Source organism: Thalassophryne amazonica, chromosome 14, assembly GCF_902500255.1.
Source record: "Thalassophryne amazonica chromosome 14, fThaAma1.1, whole genome shotgun sequence".
Lineage (NCBI taxonomy): Eukaryota > Metazoa > Chordata > Actinopteri > Batrachoidiformes > Batrachoididae > Thalassophryne > Thalassophryne amazonica.
This window is the reverse complement of record NC_047116.1, coordinates 57,953,655-57,980,246: the sequence shown is the minus strand read 5'-3', so window position 1 is coordinate 57,980,246 and position 26,592 is coordinate 57,953,655. Positions and strand designations below refer to the sequence as shown.

Sequence of the window (26,592 nt, the reverse complement as noted above, 5' to 3'; positions counted from 1 at the left end):
CCCTCTGCTTCTGAACCAGACCTCTTGGTAAGTCCTTGCCGCTGCCAATTTTCTTTTAGGAGGCATACTGGAGCTTCTCTGCAAAAATATCTGGAGGTGGCCACGAGTGAGAGGCCTGTATGCAGCGCACTAGCGTTTTTATACTGACCGCTGCCTATCGGCCGTTTGGAACGACGTTAACCGGGAGGTGGCGTTTAGAAAGGGGTACTGTCCACTAGCGCCGCCGTTTTGTCTGCCTCTGTCGCCGGTTAAAACGGCTTTGAGGACGCCGATGTGGGCTCCATCGCCGTTTTACACAACGTTGGTTAGGGATACAATGCCGGCCGCCAATTAACGCGGTGTAAACTGCGGCACTACAGGAAGGGGCAGGATGAAACGGCAATTAAAAAGGCATTAACAATGGCGTGTGATCCTTAAGACGGCCAAAAACTCGGGACGCTTCCAGGAGCTCTTACCGTCTATGTGCTTAATAGTCAACATTTATGTGTCAAGACAATACTGAGTGCACGTTTTATAAATTGTGGCCACGCTTAAGTAGATCGTGTCCTTGTTTTACTCAAATGATACTTAAAACGTGCGCACAATATAATAAAACGTGCCACATTCTCTCCACATTCAAAACATTTTGCGATGACACTTCCAGGGCTCCGTAGTTCCTCGCTCTCTCTACCCTAAAATTCTGTCATAATTGTGTTATAAACCAGTTACCATTTGTTTTATTATACATCTGTGTAGTTAATAAATAAAATAATCTTCACGGACGATTTGTTCGTGCGCATGTGAAAAAAAAAACTGAGGGGACAGCAGCAGCAGCAGTGGCAAACTCTACCCAGAGAGGAAGAGTCTGACACTTCAGATGAGGAGTTTTAAGGTTGATACAAGACTGACTTTTGGTTGTGCAAGTAACTTTTTTTTTTTGGTGCAAGTAATTTTTTTTTTTGTTACTAGCACCAGTCCAAGTAGGTTAAAAAATGTATTTCAATCCTACACTAATCCTGCATTTTGAGGGCCAGTTTGTGTTGCTAACTGGGACATTAAATAATGAGTGACATATCCTTTAAAAAAGGTTGGGGAAAAACAGAAACACCCCCCCCCCCCATGCTTAGTACAGTTTAGCATGCCTGCATAGGGGCCCAAATCACAGCATAGGGGATCCAAATCACAGCATAGGTGCCCTCTAGGCTCAACTGCGCTGGCGAGAACCCTGCAACCAGCAAAAATTCTGGTTCTCACAGACCTGTTAGTTTTCACCTCATACAAGCCCTCCTATTTTGCACTCTTTACCTGTATTAATTGCACCGTTTGAACTTGTTGCCTGCATAAAAGACACCTATCAACCATGGCCAAGACCAAAGACCTGTCTAAGGACACCAAGGACAAAATTGTAGACCTGCACAAGGCTGGGATGGGCTACAGGACAACAGGAAAGCAGCTTGGTGAGAAGGCAACAACTGTTGGCATAATTATTAGAAAATGGAAGAAACACATGATGATTGTCAATCTTCCTCGGTCTGGGGCTCCATGCAAGCTCTTGACTCGTGTGGTAAGGATGATTCTGAGAAAGCCCAGAACGACACGGGAGGACCTGGTCAATGACCTGAAGAGTGCTGAGACCACAGTCACAAAGATTACATGAATAACACACTGCTCCGTCATGGTATCGAATGCTGCAGGGCAGCAAGGTCCCCCTGCTCAAGCCAGCACATGTCGAGCCCATTTGAAGTTCGACAATGACCATCTGGATGCTCCAGAGGAGGCATGGGAGAAGGTCATATGGTCAAATGAGACCAAAACAGAGCTTTCTGGTATCAACTGCACTCGCCGTGTTTGGAGGATGAGAACAATCCCCACAACATCATCCCAACTGTGAAGCACAGGAGTGGAAATATCATTTTTGGGGGTGCTTTTCTGCAAAGGGGACAGGACGACTGCACCGTAATGAAGGGAGGATGGTTGGGGTCATGTACTGTGAGATTTTGGCAGACAATCTCTTTCCTTCAGTAATAACATTGAAGATGGGTCATGGCTGGGTCTTCCAGCATGACAATGGCCTGAAACTCACAGCCAGGGCAATTTATGGCTCTGTAAGAAGCATTTCAAGGTCCTGGAGTGGCCTAGCCAGTCTCCAGACCTGAACTCAACAGAAAATCTTTGGGGGTGGCTGAAACTCGAAACCTGAAAGATCTGAAGAAGATCTGTGTGGAGGAGTGGAACAAAATCCCTGCTGCAGTGTGCAAATTTGGTCAAGAATTACAGGAAATATCTGACCTCTGTAATTGCAAACAAAGTTTTCTGTACAAAATATTAAGGTCTGTTATTCTATTGTATCAAATACTTATTTCATGCACACACGCTCACACTGATCTTCAACAGCTTAGTCCAATTAAGGGTCACGGGGGGCTGGAGCCTATCCTAGCAGTCATAGAGCACGAGGCGGGGTACACTGAGGACAGGACGCCAGTGTGTCACAGGGCCACAAACAGACAAACACATTCACACCCACTAACACACCTACGGACAATTTAAAATTTCCAATCCACCTAACCCACATGCCTTTGGATGTGGAAGGAAACCGGAGCACCCGGAGAAAACCCACACAAACACAGGGAGAACATGCAAACTCTACACAGAAAGGCCACAGGCGGGAATTGAACCCATGACCTTCTCGCTGTGAGGCAGCAGTGTTAGCCACTAACCACCGTGCTGCCCTTATTTCATGCACTAATATGCAAATTAATTATTTAAAAAAATCATACAATGCGATTTTCTTAATTTCTTTTTTTTTTTTAGATTCTGTCTCTCACAGCCGAAGTGCACCTATGAGAAAAATTACAGACCTTTCCATTCTATGTGGGTGGGAAAACTCGCAAAATCGACAGTGGATCAAACACTTATTTCTGGCAACTTGCTTCTGACGGATTGTTTGTTGCTGTGACGCCACTCTGAACTTCACACGGTTGTATACGCTTCATTTATTTCTGTTTAGCACTCTTCTGATTATTAATTGTATTTACTCTGAACATTATTTAAGAACACTCCTGTTGTGAATCGCTAGCGGTTAGCATTCGCTAGCGGTTAGCATTTGCTAGCTAGGTCGACCCCTCCCCTCTCTGTTGTTACTTTTTTATAGCTGTTTCTTTTCTACCCGTTTAATACTTCTGTTCGTTTTTCAGTTGGGCTGCTGTGAATTTTAAGTAATTAGTTTACTCCTGTGTAAAATCTTAGGAGCGGCTAGCATTTTTGCTAACGGTTAGCTTGCGTTAGCTATTTCGGACCCCAGTCATCATTTTTTCATTTCATTTTTTACACTCCTGTTAGTTAATTAACTGTTTAGTGTATTTTATAGCTGCTGCTTTTTTACCTGTTTAATACTTCTGTTAGTTTTTCAGTGTAACTGCTGTGAATTTTAATAAATTTATTTGCATCTGTGTGAGCCTTAGCAGTGGTTAGCTTATCCATTATTGGTTAGCTCATGTTTGCTTGGCTACATTCTTGAATTTCTTAGTGCACGAAGTACACTACTAATTCTACTTTACACCCTCCATAAATCCTGCATGATGTTGGAAGAGAGGGTGGCTCTCTTAGAGAGCCATCAATCAATCAATCAATCAATCAATCAATTTTTTTATATAGCGCCAAATCACAACAAACAGTTGCCACAAGGCGCTTTATATTGTAAGGCAAGGCCATACAATAATTATGTAAAACCCCAACGGTCAAAACGACCCCCTGTGAGCAAGCACTTGGCTACAGTGGGAAGAAAAAACTCCCTTTTAACAGGAAGAAACCTCCAGCAGAACCAGGCTCAGGGAGGGGCAGTCTTCTGCTGGGACTGGTTGGGGCTGAGGGAGAGAACCAGGAAAAAGACATGCTGTGGAGGGGAGCAGAGATCGATCACTAATGATTAAATGCAGAGTGGTGCATACAGAGCAAAAAGAGAAAGAAACAGTGCATCATGGGAACCCCCCAGCAGTCTACGTCTATAGCAGCATAACTAAGGGATGGTTCAGGGTCACCTGATCCAGCCCTAACTATAAGCTTTAGCAAAAAGGAAAGTTTTAAGCCTAATCTTAAAAGTAGAGAGGGTGTCCGTCTCCCTGATCTGAATTGGGAGCTGGTTCCACAGGAGAGGAGCCTGAAAGGTGAAGGCTCTGCCTCCCATTCTATTCTTACAAACCCTAGGAACTACAAGTAAGCCTGCAGTCTGAGAGCGAAGCGCTCTATTGGGGTGATATGGTACTACGAGGTCCCTAAGATAAGATGGGACCTGATTATTCAAAACCTTATAAGTAAGAAGAAGAATTTTAAATTCTATTCTAGAATTAACAGGAAGCCAATGAAGAGAGGCCAATATGGGTGAGATATGCTCTCTCCTTCTAGTCCCCGTCAGTACTCTAGCTGCAGCATTTTGAATTAACTGAAGGCTTTTTAGGGAACTTTTAGGACAACCTGATAATAATGAATTACAATAGTCCAGCCTAGAGGAAATAAATGCATGAATTAGTTTTTCAGCATCACTCTGAGACAAGACCTTTCTGATTTTAAAGATATTGCGTAAATGCAAAAAAAGCAGTCCTACATATTTGTTTAATATGCGCTTTGAATGACATATCCTGATCAAAAATGACTCCAAGATTTCTCACAGTATTACTAGAGGTCAGGGTAATGCCATCCAGAGTAAGGATCTGGTTAGACACCATGTTTCTAAGATTTGTGGGGCCAAGTACAATAACTTCAGTTTTATCTGAGTTTAAAAGCAGGAAATTAGAGGTCATCCATGTCTTTATGTCTGTAAGACAATCCTGCAGTTTAGCTAATTGGTGTGTGTCCTCTGGCTTCATGGATAGATAAAGCTGGGTATCATCTGCGTAACAATGAAAATTTAAACAATGCCGTCTAATAATACTGCCTAAGGGAAGCATGTATAAAGTGAATACAATTGGTCCTAGCACAGAACCTTGTGGAACTCCATAATTAACTTTAGTCTGTGAAGAAGATTCCCCATTTACATGAACAAATTGTAATCTATTAGACAAATATGATTCAAACCACGGCAGCGCAGTGCCTTTAATACCTATGGCATGCTCTAATCTCTGTAATAAAATTTTATGGTCAACAGTATCAAAAGCAGCACTGAGGTCTAACAGAACAAGCACAGAGATGAGTCCACTGTCCGAGGCCATAAGAAGATCATTTGTAACCTTCACTAATGCTGTTTCTGTACTATGATGAATTCTAAAACCTGACTGAAACTCTTCAAATAGACCATTCCTCTGCAGATGATCAGTTAGCTGTTTTACAACTACCCTTTCAAGAATTTTTGAGAGAAAAGGAAGGTTGGAGATTGGCCTATAATTAGCTAAGATAGCTGGGTCAAGTGATGGCTTTTTAAGTAATGGTTTAATTACTGCCACCTTAAAAGCCTGTGGTACATAGCCAACTAACAAAGATAGATTGATCATATTTAAGATCGAAGCATTAAATAATGGTAGGGCCATGTCCATAAGTCAGAGCAGCTTCTTAGCGCAGTGGAGTTAGATGTTACGGGCACTCCAGATGAGGTTAGTGCTGGGCCGGCTAGCGAACCCATTAGCATCAGCTTAGAAATGCCAGCTATGGAGGACGGCTTTCGGACTGTGGCTAAGCGGAGGAAGCCCCATAGGGTTTGTGGCCGGTTATGGCACCCCGATCACACTCACCAATGCGAAATGTGAATCGGTTCTCCCCCTTGGATTTGCCAGATGTGAATTCTCTGAGCCCACAAGTGACTTCCACTCCTGTCTCCAGGCCGAAACACCAGACTTTAGTGATAGGGGATTCTATCACCCGCAAAGTCAGGTTACAGACGCCGGCGGATGTTAAATGTATTCCTAGGGCCAGAGCTCCTGACATTGCACCTCATCTTAGGGTGCTGACGCTGCAGAAGGGAAGACAGGCGAAGGAACATGACATGAGATATAGTCACATAGTTATTCACGTTGGCACCAATGATATCAGGATGAAACACTCAGAGGTCACAAAAAATGGACATAGAGAGGACTTGTGACCTTGCCAGAAAGATGTGTCGGCATCGATTAATAGTCTCTGGTCCCCCTCCCCTCTCGGGGTACTGATGAGGCATTTAGCAGGCTGACATTGTTAAATAGGTGGCTGGTGCAGTTTTGTAGACAGCAAGGCTTTAGCTTTATTGATAACTGGCCTTCGTTCTGGGGCCGCCGTGGCTTGCTGATGCCGGACGGCCTCCACCCTACTGGGGTGTCTGCAAACATAGATAGAGCTCTACAGGGAGGGTAACATTAGGAATCTACAGCAGACCATGGAGCAGGTGATTAGAGACCCTGCAAGGCTTATGACAAATGTGGTATGATAAATGTGGAATCCATTAGCTTAGCGGGGAATTTAGTGCAGAAAATCCACTATGGTGATAATGCAGTTTATTTGCCAGGGAGGGAATTTCAACAAGTTGAGACTGTGGCCTGCTTCCATAGTCGTGTCCATAAAAATCAGAGGGATATGCTTTCCAAACTTAATACCCATTACTATATTGGATGATGGTGAAATTGAGGATGACCCAGTGGTTGTTCCAGCAATAGCAAAGATTTCATGTCTGCTACCTACAACGCGCGTGGAATGTCTTAAACCTAAACCTACTTCTAGGCATCATATATGCTACTCTTGAACCACCCCTAAACCCAAACAGTTCAACTGTCAACCCCACTGAGGTCCTTAGACTGGGTCTCATTAACATAAGATCACTGTCCTCAAAATCATTGTTGATCAATGATCTAGTTATTGATCATCACTTAGATATGTTTGGGCTATGTGAAACCTGGCTTAAACCTACAGCTGTCCTCCCCTTAAATGAGGCCTGCCCACCAGCATATACATTTAGTCACGTCCTTCGTGATGTGAAGCAAGGCGGGGGTGTTGCTCTTATTTATAAATCTAGGTTTAGCTTATTAGCTGTTGGGGGTTACAAATATCACTCGTTTGTGCATCTGATTCTCCACTCTGCTCAGGATATTACACATTGCCAAGGTCAGAAGAATAAAAATCAGTCATATTACTTTGTCACTGTATATAGGCCTCCTGGCCCATATTCTGAATTCTTAGATGAATTCGGTACGTTCATCTCTAACTTGTCAACTAGTGTAGGTAACATTCTGATCATTGGTGACTTTAACATTCATATAAATAAGCCTTCTGATCCCCTCTGCAAATCATTTATGGAAATTGTGGATGCATTAGGATTTCGGCAATGCATTCGGGATTCGACGCACATTAGTGTAAATACCCTGGATCTGGTTCTCGCACATGGTATTGCTGTCACGAATATTGACATCATGCCTCTTACATCAGTGGTGTTTGATCACTCATTTATTAGGTTTAAAGTTTCGCTGCCGTGTTTAGTGGAACAACAACCTTATATATCATTCCGGCGATGCATCAACTCCTCAACTAAGACTGAACTCAAAGCTAGACTGCCTGATGTCTTAGCTTCGCATTTGACAAATACCCAGTCAGTAGACAGACTTTTGGATAATTTAAACTCAGTGCGCAAAACTACACTCGACATGACTGCACCACCTGTGTTAAAACCATGCTCCCCCAAATCACAGTCACCTTGGTTCAATGATTATCTGCGTGACCTCAAGCATAAAGCAAGAGGTCTAGAACAGAAATGGCATCCTTCAAAATTAGAAGTATTTCACCTTGTGTGTCGTGATGCTATCTTAGACTATAAGCATACATTATTGGCTACAAAGCGGAGTTACTATTCTAATTTGATCAACAAAAACAAGCATAACTCAAAGTTCTTGTTCGACACGGTGGCAACATTTTTGCATGGACAACCACCTGTAGTTCGCTCTCCTTTTACAGCACAAGATTTCCTGGATTACTTTGGGAAGAAAATAGAAGACATCGGGTTAAACATTTCCCGGCATGCCTTAATCCAGCCACTACACCCTGCTATTGATGTGGGCGCCACTACTGAGGTATTACCTAGATTTACAGAATTTGACAGTATCTCACTAGGCATGCTGACAAAACTCGTAATATCAACAAAAAGCACAACCTGTTTATATGATCCTATACCAACAAAGCTGTTTAAGGACCTGAGGCCCACTCTTGGGCCGACTGTGCTGGAAATTATTAATCTTTCTTTAACTTCTGGATCTGTTACTAAATGTTTCAAAACTGCAGTGATTAAACCATTACTTAAGAAACCTAATCTTGACCCTAGTGTATTGACAAACTATCGGCCTTTATCAAATCTATCATTTTTCTCTAAAATTCTGGAAAAAGTGGTTTCACAGCAGCTCGTAGACTATCTTACTGAGAATAATCTCTTTGAGCCACTGCAGTCTGCTTTTAGAAAATATCATTCCACAGCAACGGCTCTCACTAAAGTGGTGAATGATCTTCTGCTTGCAATGGATTCGGACACCACTACGGTTCTGTTGCTATTAGATCTCAGTGCTGCATTTGATACAGTGGATCATCATATTCTACTTGATAGGCTGGAAAATCATTTTGGGATTACTGGGAGTGCCCTTGCATGGCTGACGTCATACTTGACCAGTCGTTCTCAATGTGTTTTGTACAGTAACAATACCTCTAACCTTAGTGACATGAAATTTGGGGGTCCACAGGGGTCTGTCTTAGGCCCCCTGCTTTTCTCCCTTTATATAGCACCCCTTGGGCACATATTGCGGCATTTTGGGATTACCTTTCACTGCTATGCAGATGATACTCAGTTATACATGCTGATAACTGCTGGTAATCTCGTTCACATAAAATCCTTACAAGATTGCCTTGCAGCAGTGAGAAGTTGGATGTCTAGAAACTTCCTACTTTTAAACTCTGATAAGACTGAAATGGTGGTTCTTGGTCCAGTGAGACATTGGCATCAATTTGACCAGCTAATGCTCAGCCTCGGCTCATGTGTCATACATCACACTGACAAAGTGAGGAACCCTGGGGTAATTTTTGATCCTTCGTTGTCCTTTGGCCTCCACATTAGAAATATTACTAGGACTGCTTTCTTCCACCTGCGAAATATAGCGAAGATTTGTCCCATCCTGTCTATGGCTGATGCTGAGACCCTGATCCATGCATTTATCTCTTCTAGATTGGACTACTGCAATGTTCTATTTTCTGGTTTACCGCAGTCCAGCATTAGGGCTCGCCAACTGGTTCAAAATCCTGCAGCCAGACTTTTGACACGAAGCAGAAAGTTCGACCACATTACACCCATTTTGGCGTCTCTTCACTGGCTTCCTGTCCCAGTGAGATCAGATTTTAAGGTTCTGCTACTAACCTATAAAATTATTCATGGATTGGCACCTCCCTACCTAGCTGACCCAATGAAACCTTACGTACCGGCCCGGGCTTCACGTTCTCAGGGTGCAGGACTACTTTGTGTCCTTAAGGTGAATAAGAAGTCTGCAGGTCACAGAGCGTTCTTTTATTGTGCCCCTGTTCTGTGGAATGATCTCCCTGCGTCAATAAAACAGTCAGATTCTGTGGAGACTTTCAAGTTCAGACTTAAGACGCACTTATTTTCCCTTTCATATGGCTAGCATACTGGTACAGTTTTGTTTTATGCTTTTTACTCTTAATTCATTTATTAGTAATTGCAGCGGGCCGCGGCCTCAACTTTACCTAAATTCTGGGTCTTTTAGTGATGTTATAGGGCTAGTGGCCAGCAATCACCTTAGTATTTCTCTGTTTTTCTTGTTGTTTAATGCTAGCAAATTATACAGTATTTTTTTGTCTTTCTGATGCCTGATTCTGTTTTTTATCTCTGTTTAAGGTGCAGCTCCATCCAGAGATGGGAGCTGTATTCGTGCTGGTGATCCTCCTGCTCTGTGCGCCAATAGCATTTCTTGTATATTCGTCCGTGAATTGTTCTGTGAATTGTTCTGTAATTTATGTTTGTAGCATGGCCCAAGCAGAGGGTCACCCCTTTGAGTCTGGTCTGCTAGAGGTTTCTTCCTCAGGGGGAATTTTTCCTTACCACTGTTTCTCTGGGGGTTGGTAAGGTTAGACCTTACCTGTGTGAAGCGCTTTGAGGCAACTCTGTTGTGATTTGGCGCTATATAAATGAAAATAAATTGAAAGTGAATTATTTGCCTCACTGCATCTTTGGGCAGTTTTGCGCATTCCTCTTTGAGCTTCATGGCAAAGGCTGTGAATATTTATGTACATGTGATTTCTTAGGTTGTTTGTTTAATAAATTAGCAAAAAAAAAAATAAAATTTTCAGTCATCCTGCGGTATTGTGTGCAGAATTTTGAGGGGAAAAATAGAATTGGAATAAGGCTGTAACAGAACATAACTGTGAACACAGACTTTCACATAAATGTGAAAGTCTGACGGAGTCAAGAATAAAACTAAAAAAATGTAACCTTGAGGCAAACACACTGACCTTTATCAGAGTTTGAATCATGACCACCAAAGCGTTCCTAGAAGACATACTGGATAGCGCAATGCAGATTCAAGTCACTGACATAAAACAGAAATAAACAATAAAGTTACTTTCTAGTTATTCGAAATTTCACATAAAACTTCACTGAGAAAAAAAATTGAAAACTAGTGGGGAATGACTCAAGATGTTTTGTTGCTTGCACAACATTTTTATTTATTTATTTTTATTGAGTTATTTTGTTTCATAGTCATGTGAAGGTGACCCCCTACACCACCAAAAAGAAAAGAAAGAAAGAAAAAAAAAAAAAAAAAACCCTGTTTGTGCAGCATTCAAGTGCTGGGAGTATGTGTCCAACAACAAAAATGGATATTCCATTATTTTTGTCCATGTTAAATTCCATCCACCACTAGCAGGAGAGCAGCAACGTCACACTCAGAGAGTACATGCCATGAAAAGTGAAAAATCTTTAACATTTTCTGCTTGCTGCAGTAACAATGACAACATGGAATACATACTATAGCTGAAATAATGCCATTTCGCAATGCTGCTTGAAAAATGTCAGTTGAAAAGTATCCTTTCATGCAGTTGTTGGCTTCATTCCTTTCCTACATGCAGTAAGGGAGGTGAAATGTGTCTTTGCCATGAGTTTTCCTCAGGTTTTGGTAAGACAGTCACTTTCTACTTACTCTATTAGAGAATTGGGCATCTCAGAAGAGATTAATTCAAAATGATCTGTTTTGAACAAATTAAATGTTGCCTTTAAGATTGTCCATGTTCTCCCAACACTGTGTGCATCACTTCTCCCATGATAATGAGCGACTCTTCCGGATTTACCCTGCGTTAAAGGAGTTAAGGCCACTCAGCCAAGGAGAGGATCAATAGAAGTATTGTTGCTCTAAGGATGACTTGTCTTTCCAGGAATTTAGTGTTGCTGTGGGGGACTGATCAATGTACTGACAGAGAAACTGACAAGAGACTGGCTCATTCATTCTGCTAGAAGCAAGAGAGAAAGGGGGATGGCGGACTAAACACTGGGTAGCAAAGAACTGTACAGAGGAAAATGAAGAAAGAATAAGTGAAATATAGTGGTGACTGACATGGATGGGGTGCAATGTTGACTGTGGAAGCAGAGCTTTCATAGTTCAAATCCTGGTCTCCCAGAGTTTTGTTGCATATTGTGCTTTCTGTCACACTCCTTCCATACTCTGGCATTTTGCACATTTAGAGGTCAGTGGAAGGTTAAAAAGAAAAAAATGAACAAGAGATTCCACAGGGTGTGTGCTTTGTTGTGTTATATATGGAGTCTCTCTTCTAAAGCAGCAGTCTGAGGACAGAAGGTACAAGTGCATCCACAAAGTATTCACAGCACTTGACTTGTTCCACATTGTTATGTTTCAGCCTTATTCCAAAATGGAGAAAAAACAACAACAACAAAAAACAAACAAACTAAGAAATCACATGTACACCCTTTGCTCAATACTTTGTTGGTGCAATTACTGTTGGGAAGGTGTCGTAGCACGGACCCACAACAGGGGGCGCAAATGAACGGACAATGAATAAGCCAAAAAGGTAACAATTTAATGTTGTGATAATACACAACGAAACGTACAGTAATTTGCACAGTCAATTTAACACCAGGTGACGTGTGGGCAGGCTCGAAGATAGAAGGCTCCCGACGAGAGAGAAGCCGCGTCCCACACGGCTTCCACCACCAACGGTCTGAAGAACACCGGAGCCGCCAAGTCCCGAGTCCCCAGGTGGCCTCTGTCTTCGGCTGTTGACCCTGGTACTGCTGGCAGAAAGCAGAAATATGATGAGTGAGTGTGAGTCCGCACACTCAGTGATTCTCAGTCCAAACACAGTTAGGAGGGAGCACCTCCACCTCCAAACTAGGTTATCACTCGTGCAGCTCCTGTTGTCTTCTTTCTGGATGGAGTGAGAGACGAAGACCGTCGTCCTCTCATTATCCGCCAATCCAGTCTTCCACAGACTTTACAGGTACGCGGCTGCACACAGATCACAGTTTAGATACACTGAATAATTATAGCAGAGAAGAATTACCTTGGTAATGGTAGTCGATTTCTCGGCAGGGAGGTGGAGTTGCAGTCCGGCTTTTATGGTGGTGATGATGAATGAGTGACAGCTGGTGCAGAGGATGAGTGACAGCTGTCACTTCTTCTGGGTCTGGCGCCCTCTCGTGCTTGGAGCCCGCACTCCAAGCAGGGCGCCCTCTGGTGGTGGTGGGCCAGCAGTACCTCCTCTTCAGCGGCCCACACAACAATTACAGCCTCAAGCCTTGTTGAACATGATGCCACAAGCTTGGAGTGCTGATCTGTGGACAGTTTTGCCCATTCCTCTTTGCAGTACTTCTCAAGCTCTAGCAGGTTGGATGGGGAGCATCGGTGCAAAGACATTTTCAGATTTTTCCAGAAATGTTCATTTGGATTCAGGTCTGGTCTCTGGCTAGACCACTCAAGGACATTCACAGAGTTGTCCTGAAGCAACTCCTTTCATATCTTGGTTGTGTGCTTAGGGTCACTATCCTGCTGTCCTGTGCTCATTGGGACCTTCAAAGCAGCAGAAGTGTTTCTGTACCCTTCCCTAGATATGTGCCTCGAGACAATCCTGACTTCATGTGTGGTTTGTACTCTGACATGCACCGTCATCTGTGGGACCTTATATGTAGACAGATGTGTGCTTTTTCCAAGTCATGTCCAATCAACTGAATTTACCCATGTGGAATCCAATTAAGCTGTAGAAACATCTCAAGAATGATCAGTGGAAACTGGATGCACCTGGGCTCAATTTTGATCTTCATGGCAAAAGTGATGAATTCTTATATAAATGTGAGTTCTTAGTTTTTGTTTTTAATAAATTTGCAAAAATCTAAAAACAATAACACGACAGCCATTATGGGATATTGTGTGTAGAATTTTGAGGAAAAAAATGAATTTCATCCATTCTGGAATAAGGCTGTAACATAAAAAGTGAAAAAAATGAAGCACTGAATACTTTCCGGATACACTGTATCATATGTGATGGACTGTAACATTCACAGACAGTCTTGTGATTTGAGGTAACATGACTAATAGCAAAGGATTGAAGTCAAGATGTTGCAGTCAGATTGGCAGTCATGATATTGTTCAACACTAGTTTTAAGCAAGACTACTCAAAGCGTGGTCCAAGAATCTTCAAAAATGCATTTTTTTTGCCCACGGCAAGGTGATCTGAATATTGATTCAGCTGTGTCTCCACACTGAGCATATATTAAGATCTGAAATTTCACAGGTTAATAATCCAGACAGTGCCCTTTAAAATGGTATATTACATTACATATCTCAAGGTACTTCATTTTCTACCCTATGGTGGCCAGAATCTGTACGTGTTCCCATGTTACAAGCCCATTAACATCAGCTAGTAACATTAAGCTAACCGATGTGGGGAGAAACATGATGTTCACTCTGTGCACAAATACAAGACCAAATACACAACAGGGAATGGGAATGCAAACAGCAAAATATTTGGCTGGGTATGGAGAAAAAAAGTTGGTTCTGCAAGATAGTAATGGTGGACTCAAAATACCATACTGAAACATTTCTAATGTATTAAAACATTTACGGTATGTTTCAAAAGTTGTTGTGGAGTCAACATGAAAAAGGAAGACATCACATATGTTGCCACCTGGAGAACACTGACACCTGCTGTACATTTCAGGTATGCACATTTATATCAAATTATAAGTTTCATATTTAAAGGCTAAATCAGTGCAGGGTCTGTAGGCATTCAATAATAATAGTAATGTCACAAAATAAAATCAAGTTTGGGTAGCACAGTGGCTCAGTGGTTAGAATGCATTATAGTTGTCTTATAGCGAGATGGTCCTGGGATTGTTTCCCGCCTGGTCCTTTCTGTGTGGAGTCTCCATGTTCTGCCTGTTTTGTGCGAGTTCACTCCAGGTGTAATGGCTTCCTCCCACTTCCAAAGACATGCATTTATTTCGTATACACGTTGTCTCCAATCAAGGTTCATGGTGGGGGCTGGAGCCTATTACAGCAGTCATAGGGAATGAGGTGGTATACACCATGGACAGGAAGCCAGTCTATCACAGGTCAAAAGACATGCAGGTTAGGTGAATTGGAAAATTTAATTGACTGTACATGTGAATGAGTTTGTGAAAATGTAGCCCTGCGATGGGCTGGCAGCTTGTCCAGGGTGTACCCTGCATTGTGACCAATTAATGATGGGATAGGCTACAGCTCACCTCATGACTTTTGAAAGGAATAAGCGGATATAGAAAATGAATGAATGAAAATCAAAGTTTGTTAGGACAGATTTTTTTTCAGATGGCAACTGTTCTATGTTTTACCTACGGGTCACTGTTCATTCAAGTACATTTTCAATATACAGAGGTGCATGCATGAGCACACACACACACAAACAATGAGCATGATAGCTGCACAGTCATTAAAACTAGTGACAAATTGTTAGTTTACCTGTTTATCCAAATAATATCTGAACTCTATAGATTACAGACATTCTGAACGTACAGATATGCAAATATTTACTGTTTGTGAGGTTATAGGTACAAACTTAATGCCATTTGTTAGTTTTTTTTACTGTATCCAAAACAAGAAAAACAAACAAACAAACAAACAAACAAAAAACCCTGAGTATTTCAGGCTTTGGCAAACTTTTTTTTTTGTTGTCAAAATTACCCCCCCCCCCCAAAAAAAAAACCCAATATAAATAAAATAATTTTTTCAATTAAAAGAGGAATAGATAATTGTAATGAGTCTTCATGACTGCCCGTCATGGACTTTAAAGAAAATTTAAGGACTTTAAAGAAAATCTGTAGTGCATACACAAAGGGGTGGAGGTGGCTCAACACATCCATAATTAAGAAACTGACAAAAATAAACTTTGTATTTCACAAAATAATAACACTGGTTAATGAAATTTAACCATATTTAAAATGCTAATCAGCATGACCCGATCCCAGTGTCACAGACCGAACAGTCCCCCCATGCGTCATTTTGGACCACAGCAGCACGTTTGAGATGGACTCTCTTCACCCAAAGCAATCAAATGGATTAATGTGATTATTAACCATCAGATGACAAGGCAAAACCTCTTAAAATCATTCTAAAGTCAGTTTTAAGCAGAAAAGCGGCCGTTTAATAAAGTAGAAATAAGGCACTATTCCGTGGTACTTTGAAATGACCGACACGCAGCAGCTAGCAGCCTGTGTAGCCGCGTCACTCTGATCGCTTCCTCCATCTTTTATGATGAAATAATGCTGAATTCATGTGGAAATGATTGTTGTACAAAAGCTTCAGATATCTGTTGCTGAGACAGATGATGACTGGAGTGCAGTTTTAAGCAGAAGCGAGGTGATAATCCGTGAACCGCGGCTGATAACGCTTTTGCAGTGAAGGCAGGGCGGATCGATTTATAGGGGGACTGTTCGGTCTGCGACACCGGATAAGCGGTTGAAGATGAGTGAGTGAGTAAAATGCAAATTCTGGTATTGTTGAACTCAAACATATTTAAAAGGAATCTGCTGTTTTATAATTTGATTTTCTATCAAATCTTTTAGAATTATTTACAACAATACTTTACGATTTACATTTGGCTAACATACAGCACACATACTGTATTTGAAGCATAGACTTACCATTTACAATTCTTGTGTTGGGAAAAAGCCAATAACGAGTGTCATGAACCGATACAAAATTCACAGCATGTTCTAATATACTTTAGCTTATCAATCATTAAATATTACACCATAACGAAAGTTAACAAAGTGGCATGTGACAAAAGCATGCATAAATTTTCTTGTTCTTTTGAGATTTAAAGCTTAGACCATTCTGTTATCAAGTCAGTAGTGACAATAACTGCAATAGCATGCAAATTCACATTTGTACATTTCTGTGGCTGTATGTATGAAACTGGCACCACACACAATCACAAGCAGTTACGCAGACAGAGGAACAGGATGTGGTGTGTTTGTCAGGATATTAGAATTAGAATTCACCATTTCTGACTCACACGGGGAAGTTCCCTACTCTCATCATCCTGTCACAAGTGGAAAAAAAAACAACTGGAAGCTAACTGCTTTCATGTTATTATCTATGGGTGGTACTAAATCTCTTGTGATGAGGTACCTGAATTAAGAAAGTCCTCAACAGGTACATAATTGGACAAATATGTATAAAAACACACAAAAAAGTCCAGTGATATATTTTTTTTCCTTCATGAAAATTCAATAAGGTATGTCTTCTATTATACAGTAGTGTTCAGAATAATAGTGCTATGTGACTAAAAAGATTAATCCAGGTTTTGAGTATATTTCTTATTGTTACATGGGAAACAAGGTACCAGTAGATTCAGTAGATTTTCACAAATCCAACAAGACCAAGCATTCATGATATGCACACTCTTAAGGCTATGAAATTGAGCTATTAGTAAAAAAAGTAGAAAAGGGGGTGTTCACAATAATAGTAGCATTTGCTGTTGACGCTACAAACTCAGAATTATTATGTTCAAACTGCTTTTTTAGCAATCCTGTGAATCACTAAACTAGTATTTAGTTGTATAACCACAGTTTTTCATGATTTCTTCACATCTGCGAGGCATTAATTTTGTTGGCTTGGAACCATGATTTTGCTCATTTACTAGTGTGCTTCGGATCAATGTCTTGTTGAAACACACATTTCAAGGGCATGTCTTCTTCAGCATAAGGCAACATGACCTCTGACCTTTGACATATCCAAACTGATCCATGATACCTGGTATGAGATATATAGGCCCAACACCATAGTAGGAGAAACATGTCCATATCATGATGCTTGCACCACTATGCTTCACTGTCTTCACGGTGAACTGTGGCTTGAATTCAGAGTTTGGGGGTCGTCTCACAAACTGTCTGCGGCCCTTGGACCCAAAAGGAACAATTTTACTCCCATCAGTCCAGAAAATATTCCTCCATTTCTCTTTAGGCCAGTTGATGTGTTCTTTGTCAAATTGTAACCTCTTCTGCACGTCTTTTATTTAACAGAGGGACTTTGCGGGGGATTCTTGCAAATAAATTAGCTTCACACAGGCATCTTCTAACTGTCACAGCACTTACAGGTAACTCCAGACTGTCTTTAATCATCCTGGAGCTGATCAATGGGTGAGCCTTTGCCATTCTGGTTATTCTTCTATCCATTTTGATGGTTGTTTTTCATTTTCTTCTATGCGTCTCTGGTTTTTTTTGTCCATTTTAAAGCATTGGTGATCACTGTAGATGAACAGCCTATAATTTTTTGCACCTGCGTATACGTTTTCCCCTCTCCAATCAACTTTTTAATCAAACTACGCTGTTCTTCTGAACAATGTCTTGAACGTCCCATTTTCCTCAGGCTTTCAAAGAGAAAAGCATGTTCAGCAGGTGCTGGCTTCATCCTTAAATAGGGGACACCTGATTTAAATAGCCTTAAGAGTGAGCATATCATGAATGCTTGGTCTTGTTGGATTTGTGAGAATCTACTGGTACCTTGTTTCCCATGTAACAATAAGAAATATACTCAAAACCTGGATTAATCTTTTTAGTCACATAGCACTACTGTTATTCTGAACACTACTGTACACAAAAGACCTATTTCTCTCAAATATTGTTCATAAATCTGTCTAAACCTGTGTTCGTGAACACTTCTCCTGTGCTGAGACAATCCATCCCACTTCACAGGTTTGGCTTATCAAGAGGCTGATTAGACAGCATGATTATTGCACAGATGTGCCTTAGGGCCCAGTCACACAGCGTTAGCTGAACGAAGGAAAAAGTCCCAAAGTCACAAATCGTCCAGAAAAGTGGACGAATGAGCCTGTACTTCTCGCATCACTGAAAAGTCTGCAAGTGCAGATGGCATAAAAACTCAAAATGAAACCAAAACTAACAAAAGAGAAACAAAGTGAACGGCGACCTTGACGCTTTAAAACAAATTCAAAATGAAGCGCCAGCGTGTGAGCATTTCTGCAGCAAGTCTGTGCTGTCCACAGCCACATGGAGCTGCACTGTCTTGACGTGTGTGCGCACATGCTCACACAAACATCACAGCCACAGACATTGAGAGGTTGGAGAGAGAGAGAGAAAAAATATGGACAAATTTGGAAGGCAATCAAATGGAACGCTGATGGTACAGGAACTACGCATTAAAGACCTTGCCCAAGGGCCCTTAGTGATTTGCCAGTCAGGATTTGAACCGAGGATCTTCTGGTCTCAAGCCCAATGCCTTTAACAATAGACCTCACCTCCTCTTGATAAAACTGAACATTTCAGAGTGGTATTTTATTGTGGCCTACTGGTGGTTGGCTCTCACTGCGGTATTGTATCACTTCCTGTTCCGGAGCACAGCGGTGTTTGTATCTGTTAGCTGTTTAATCTGCGTAGTTAGATTGATCTAGATAACTAGATAATGATTTGTTTCACAGTGTAATCTTCACGTGCCTTAACTAAAGCACTCCCTCTGCTGAATCACCTCTAAATTATTTACACATTATTCACTTTGTGTGTTTTTAGGAATCCGCTAGCTTAGCGCAGCTACTAGCTCTTAGCCGGTTTAGCATGGCGGCTTCTCCTGTCTCTCCCGCACTTTTCTGCTCTGGGTGTGAAATGTTTAGTTATTCCTCGGCCTCCTTTAGCAGTAATGGTACTTGTAATAAGTGTAGCTTATTCGTAACTTTGGAGGCCAGGCTGGGCGAACTGGAGACTCGGCTCCGCACCGTGGAAAATCCTACAGCTAGCCAGGCCCCTGTAGTTGGTGCGGACCAAGGTAGCTTATAAGCCGTTAGCTGTCCCCCAGCAGATCCCGAGCAGCCGGGAAAGCAGGCTGACTGGGTGACTGTGAGGAAGAAGTGTAGTTCTAAACAGAAGCCCCCTGTACACCACCAACCCGTTCACATCTCTAACCGTTTTCCCCACTCGGCGACACACCCGCCGAGGAACAAACTCTGGTTATTGGCGACTATGTTTTGAGAAATGTGAAGTTAGCGACACCAGCAACCATAGTCAATTGTCTTCCGGGGGCCAGAGCAGGCGACATTGAATGAAATTTGAAACTGCTGGCTAAGGCTAAGCGTAAATTTGGTAAGATTGTAATTCACGTTACCAGTAATGACACCCGGTTACGCCAATCGGAGGTCACTAAAATTAACATTGAATCAGTGTGTAACTTTGCATAAACAATGTCGGACTCTGTAGTTTTCTCTGGGCCCCTCCCCAATCGGACCAGGAGTGACATGTTTAGCCGCATGTTCTCCTTGAATTGCTGGCTGTCTGAGTGGTGTCCAAAAAATGAGGTGGGCTTCATAGATAATTGGCAAAGCTTCTGGGGAAAACCTGGTCTTGTTAGGAGAGACGGCATCCATCCCACTTAGGATGGAGCAGCTCTCATTTCTAGAAATCTGGCCAATTTCATTAAACCCTCCAAACGTGACTATCCAGGGTTGGGACCAGGAAGCAGAGTTGTAGTCTTACACACCTCTCTGCAGCTTCTCTCCCCCTGCCATCCCCCCAATACCCCATCCCCATAGTTATTTTCATTAGTTACTTCCGCCAAACCATCAACATGTACCTAGTCTACTCATCACTAATTGAAGAAAATAAGAACAACCCCAGGTTTCTTTTCAGCAGTGTAGCCAGGCTGACAAAGAGTCAGAGCTCTATTGAGCTGAGTATTCCATTAACTTTAACTAGTAATGACTTCATGACTTTCTTTGCTAACAAAATTTTAACTATTAGAGAAAAAATTACTCATAACCATCCCAAAGACGTATCGTTATCTTTGGCTGCTTTCAGTGATGCCGGTATTTGGTTAGACTCTTTCTCTCCGATTGTTCTGTCTGAGTTATTTTCATTAGTTACTTCATCCAAACCATCAACATGTTTATTAGACCCCATTCCTACCAGGCTGCTCAAGGAAGCCCTACCATTATTTAATGCTTCGATCTTAAATACGATCAATCTATCTTTGTTAGTTGGCTATGTACCACAGGCTTTTAAGGTGGCAGTAATTAAACCATTACTTAAAAAGCCATCACTTGACCCAGCTATCTTAGCTAATTATAGGCCAATCTCCAACCTTCCTTTTCTCTCAAAAATTCTTGAAAGGGTAGTTGTAAAACAGCTAACTGATCATCTGCAGAGGAATGGTCTATTTGAAGAGTTTCAGTCAGGTTTTAGAATTCATCATAGTACAGAAACAGCATTAGTGAAGGTTACAAATGATCTTCTTATGGCCTCGGACAGTGGACTCATCTCTGTGCTTGTTCTGTTAGACCTCAGTGCTGCTTTTGATACTGTTGACCATAAAATTTTATTACAGAGATTAGAGCATGCCATAGGTATTAAAGGCACTGCGCTGCGGTGGTTTGAATCGTATTTGTCTAATAGATTACAATTTGTTCATGTAAATGGGGAATCTTCTTCACAGACTAAAGTTAATTATGGAGTTCCACAAGGTTCTGTGCTAGGACCAATTTTATTCACTTTATACATGCTTCCCTTAGGCAGTATTATTAGACGGTATTGCTTAAATTTTCATTGTTACGCAGATGATACCCAGCTTTATCTATCCATCTATCCATCTATTTATCTATTTATCTATCCGCTTTTTTGCATTTACGCAATATCTCTAAAATCAGAAAGGTCTTGTCTCAGAGTGATGCTGAAAAACTAATTCATGCATTTATTTCCTCTAGGCTGGACTATTGTAATTCATTAATATCAGGTTGTCCTAAAAGTTCCCTAAAAAGCCTTCAGTTAATTCAAAATGCTGCAGCTAGAGTACTGACGGGGACTAGAAGGAGAGAGCATATCTCACCCATATTGGCCTCTCTTCATTGGCTTCCTGTTAATTCTAGAATAGAATTTAAAATTCTTCTTCTTACTTATAAGGTTTTGAATAATCAGGTCCCATCTTATCTTAGGGACCTCGTAGTACCATATCACCCCAATAGAGCGCTTCGCTCTCAGACTGCAGGCTTACTTGTAGTTCCTAGGGTTTGTAAGAGTAGAATGGGAGGCAGAGCCTTCAGCTTTCAGGCTCCTCTCCTGTGGAACCAGCTCCCAATTCAGATCAGGGAGACAGACACCCTCTCTACTTTTAAGATTAGGCTTAAAACTTTCCTTTTTGCTAAAGCTTATAGTTAGGGCTGGATCAGGTGACCCTGAACCATCCCTTAGTTATGCTGCTATAGACGTAGACTGCTGGGGGGTTCCCATGATGCACTGTTTCTTTCTCTTTTTGCTCTGTATGCACCACTCTGCATTTAATCATTAGTGATCGATCTCTGCTCCCCTCCACAGCATGTCTTTTTCCTGGTTCTCTCCCTCAGCCCCAACCAGTCCCAGCAGAAGACTGCCCCTCCCTGAGCCTGGTTCTGCTGGAGGTTTCTTCCTGTTAAAAGGGAGTTTTTCCTTCCCACTGTAGCCAAGTGCTTGCTCACAGGGGGTCGTTTTTGACCGACCGTTGGGGTTTTACATAATTATTGTATGGCCTTGCCTTACAATATAAAGCGCCTTGGGGCAACTGTTTGTTGTGATTTGGCGCTATAGAAAAAAATTGATTGATTGATTGATTGATTGATTAAATTTTCATTGTTACGCAGATGATACCCAGCTTTATCTATCCACGAAGCCAGAGGACACACACCAATTAGTTAAACTGCAGGAATGTCTTACAGACATAAAGACATGGATGACCTCTAATTTCCTGCTTTTAAATTCAGATAAAACTGAAGTTATTGTACTTGGCCCCACAAATCTTAGAAACATGGTGTCTAACCAGATCCTTACTCTGGATGGCATTACCCTGACCTCTAGTAATACTGTGAGAAATCTTGGAGTCATTTTTGATCAGGATATGTCATTCAATGTGCATATTAAACAAATATGTAGGACTGCTTTTTTGCATTTGTGCAATATCTCTAAAATTAGAAAGGTCTTGTCTCAGAGTGATGCTGAAAAACTAATTCATGCATTTATTTCCTCTAGGCTGGACTATTGTAATTCATTATTATCAGGTTGTCCTAAAAGTTCCCTGAAAAGCCTTCAGTTAATTCAAAATGCTGCAGCTAGAGTACTGACAGGGACTAGAAGGAGAGAGCATATTTCACCCATATTGGCCTCCTGTTAATTCTAGAATAGAATTTAAAATTCTTCTTCTTACTTATAAGGTTTTGAATAATCAGGTCCCATCTTATCTTAGGGACCTCTTAGTACCATATCACCCCAATAGAGCGCTTCGCTCTCAGACTGCAGGCTTACTTGTAGTTCCTAGGGTTTTTAAGAGGCTCCTCTCCTGTGGAACCAGCTCCCAATTCGGATCAGGGAGACAGATACCCTCTCTACTTTTAAGATTAGGCTTAAAACTTTCCTTTTTGCTAAAGCCTATAGTTAGGGCTGGATCAGGTGACCCTGAACCATCCCTTAGTTATGCTGCTATAGACTTAGACTGCTGGGGGGTTCCCATGATGCAATGAGTGTTTCTTTCCCTTTTTGCTCTGTATGAACCACTCTGCATTTAATCATTAGTGATTGACCTCTGCTCTCTTCCACAGCATGTCTTTTTTCTGACTGTCTCCCCTCAGCCCCAACCAGTCCCAGCAGAAGACTGCCCCTCCCTGAGCCTGGTTCTGCTGGAGGTTTCTTCCTGTTAAAAGGGAGTTTTTCCTTCCCACTGTCGCCAAGTGCTTGCTCACAGGGGGTTGTTTTGACCGTTGGGGTTTTTCTGTAATTATTGTATGGCTTTTGCCTTACAATAACTGTTTGTTGTGATTTGGCGCTATATAAAAAAAATTCCTAAGGCACACCTGTGTAATAAATATGCTGTCTAATCAGCATCTTGATATGCCACACCTGTGAGGTGGGATGGATTATCTCGACAAAGGAGAAGTGCTCTCTAACACAGATTTAGACAGATTTGTGAACAATATTTGAGAGAAACAGGTCTTTTGTGTATATCGAAAATGTTTTAGATCTTTGAGTTCAGCTCATGAAAAATAGGAACAAAAACAAGTGCTACGGATATATTTTTGTTTAGTGTGCAGATTTTGTTCCTTTCTGTGTGGAGTTTGCATGTTCTCCCCGTGTTTGCATGGGTTCCCTCCCACATTTAAACACAAGCAGGTTAGATGAATTTGAAGCTTTATAATTGCCCAGGTCTGCCTTGCAAAACAGATCTTGATCTCAATGGGATGAACCTGCTTAGTTAAAGGTTAAATTCAAAATTAAATTAAATGTCATGGTGGCAGGTGTGACACCATAACACGGTTTTGCAATGCATGTGTCAGAACAACATGCCGGTATTGATGAGAGAAACTGATAATGTCTGATGATGGCTTGAAAAATAAATATATTACCTGTTGTTAATTGGAACCAATTCATGAGTCTAATCTCTAGCTACCATCATGAAAGAGTCTATAGAAATCCATAAAATGGTTCAGAAGGTGCTGCGAAAATAAAAATCACGGACGAAGAGGGGGAAATCAATCCATATGCCCCTAAACTACCTTTGCAGAGGGAATTTAATGATGAATGAAAAAAGGAAAAAAAAAAAAAAAAAAAAAACAGAAGTGCTTTTTCAGACAAAGGGACAGATTAGTAATCAGTCTGTCACATCAGTAAAAGCACAAAACAAAACATAACGAGCAAACTGAAACCCCATTCTGACTTTCACAGATGAACATGCTGGAAGGTAATGGTCGAGGACCATGACAAACCCACATCTGAAGATCAGAAGTGCCCATGAAAGTGAAGTAATGCACGGGTTGATGATGTAATGCATGATAATGTACCATGCAAAGCAACTGTAGCATAAACCTAGACACTGGAGCATGCCCACTGTGGTGCTTCTGGACAAAAGTCCCAGTGTCCCCAAGTCAAGTGCAGCAGCACTACAGGCTCCATACAAAAAGCAAGGAATCACCCAACTATGTCAAAAGCTGCAATAGCAAAAGGATGAAAAAAATAAACATTTTGAAAATTCAAACACTGTTAAAACAAGACCACCACAAAATGTCACTGTTCACTATAAACACCATGCCTGACCCTTTATATTTTTTTTGCAAGGCAAGGACAAGGCTGATTGTTAGCAAAAAACTATGCTCTGTATTAACCTCAACATAATTTATGATAAAGATGATTAAATTTGAGGTACTTACATTGACTTTGAATGACTGGATTGTGTTGTCCAGCAGCAGTACGTTGCACACAACCTGTGTGTGCTGCCTGTCTCGCTCCAGCTCCGTTGCCCGGACATTGTAGGATCTGCCAGCAGGCAAGCGGAAGCGCGCGTTCATCACGCTCCTACCCGGTTCTGCAACATCAAAAACACAGCAAAGAGAAAATAAGTACTCGTAGTAGTAGTAACAATAAACAGAAATACTTCAAAATTTGCAACAACTTCAGAAGTGTGACTCATGCACAATTTCAAACGGCCTTGTCAACATTACAAACTTCACAGTAAAGGTCCACCACTTGCCACCATAAAATGCTTATATTTTAAAGCATATTTGGGAAGAGATGACATCTTGAATTTTAAAAAACTATTTCAAAGAGCTCCTGTGCAGGTGTTTTATTGAAGCTTAACTCCAAAGTTTAGTTTCTTATCCAGACACCACATGGCTTTTACATAATGCTTTGGGATAACTGGTTCACTAGTTTCAACCAAATCTTTTTAAAAAAAGATAAAAAAAAAAAAATTAAAAAAAAAAGCTGGTGAAAACATTACCTTCTTGGTGGAGGTAAACATCACAATGAGTCAATCTAAAGTACAAGATGAGGTTCAACTTAACTACGCCCCATCCTGCCTTACTGAGGAGAAGCACACAACTGGACAAGCCTTCACATGCACAGAAAGCAGTAAAGCCTCACTGCTTCATGAGAAAAGAATGTCAATGACTAGGTAGGCAGCAAACTATCTACCAGGAGCTCGGTTAAGTGCACAGCAGATCAGCCATTTATCACAAGCTGCAATAAAATAAATTCAGATGAAACAAAACATTTGTAGACAAGCTTTATGTCCACAGTACCTATTGTACTTCAACTTGCTGAATTTCTGACTAACTTGATGGCCTGCTAAATTAGAAAGTAGGGGGGAAAAACCCCAGGATGTTTTGGCTGTGGAGTGTGAGGCTCAGACAGGGCTAAATAGAGTTACAATGAATATGTGTGACTGAAGACAGTAAGTGCAGAACTTCAGCTACGGGACATCAACATGCAGCTGAGATGTAGTTTTGTAGTTTAGCTGACAGCTACTGGGTAATAACACCAACCAGGCGTAAACCTAGTAAAAGTAAATACCAGCAAGAGCAATATAGTTTGACCTCAAACAGAATGAATTACAACACACACACACACACCAAGAACAAATGCAAAACACATGCAGAGTCCATGACCACAAAAAGAAAGGGGACCATAGAGACAGATACCTGCCACAACACCATCAGTTTGGGAAACGCTTGAGGTCTGCATGGAGAGGATCAGGTGGTATGTGTCATTCTGGACAGTGATGTAATAATATTTTCTATTATTAAATATTTTGTCCAGTGGCAAAAATTGCATAATCCATCTGTCGCTCCTGTAGATTTGGGGCTCTGATGGACAGATGTCACACTTCCACTGACAACACAGAGAGCTGCATTCAGCAGAATATTCTCCCAGTTTCAAGACACATATGCATGCTGGGGGGTGCCAGATTTGGGCAGGATCCGCCAAGGTCTGAACCCAAATGATGATAGAATCTGATAGAATCACTACGTTTGTGCACTGACAGTGTCTTCTAACTGTGCTGATGTTCAGTGTGGCTGCAGCAGTAAGGACATCAAACAACTTTGTGGCGTCTACTCGCCAAGAGAACCTGCTGAGTGAAATCTGATATCTGGGTCGTGCAGTCTTTCCATCAATGACCTTGACTAAATGAATGGCCACGCTACATGTTGCTGCATCGAGTCGTCTCTCTGTCCATGCAGAATTAACCCCCCAAGCCAGAACTTTGGCCAATTAGAGGCCCAGTCCAACAGGATATAAACGCATGAGTATCTTGAAAGAAAAAGCAAGTAGAGGACAAAACTGTAAACAAAACATGCAGGCAGTGGGAAAGGTCTGAAGTCTGCTCAAAG

General features: G+C 41.5%; 1 protein-coding gene and 1 long non-coding RNA gene across 2 annotated transcripts in view; one reads left to right on the top strand and one right to left on the bottom strand.

Moving 5' to 3' along the window:
- The window catches only part of LOC117524456, a 26,232-nt gene extending 414 nt beyond the window's left edge, over positions 1-25,818 (top strand). Inside the window, exons 2-3 of the long non-coding RNA XR_004564776.1 lie at positions 6,880-6,891; positions 25,807-25,818. This is a non-coding gene — a long non-coding RNA (uncharacterized LOC117524456). The remainder of the gene's footprint in view (positions 1-6,879; positions 6,892-25,806) is intronic.
- ptpn4a (protein tyrosine phosphatase non-receptor type 4a) overlaps positions 1-26,592 on the bottom strand; it is a 213,514-nt gene that overhangs the window by 119,152 nt on the left and 67,770 nt on the right. Inside the window, exon 2 of the mRNA XM_034186241.1 lies at positions 24,634-24,788. Coding sequence (XP_034042132.1) covers positions 24,634-24,771 — 138 coding nt within the window. The 5' untranslated portion in view covers positions 24,772-24,788. The remainder of the gene's footprint in view (positions 1-24,633; positions 24,789-26,592) is intronic.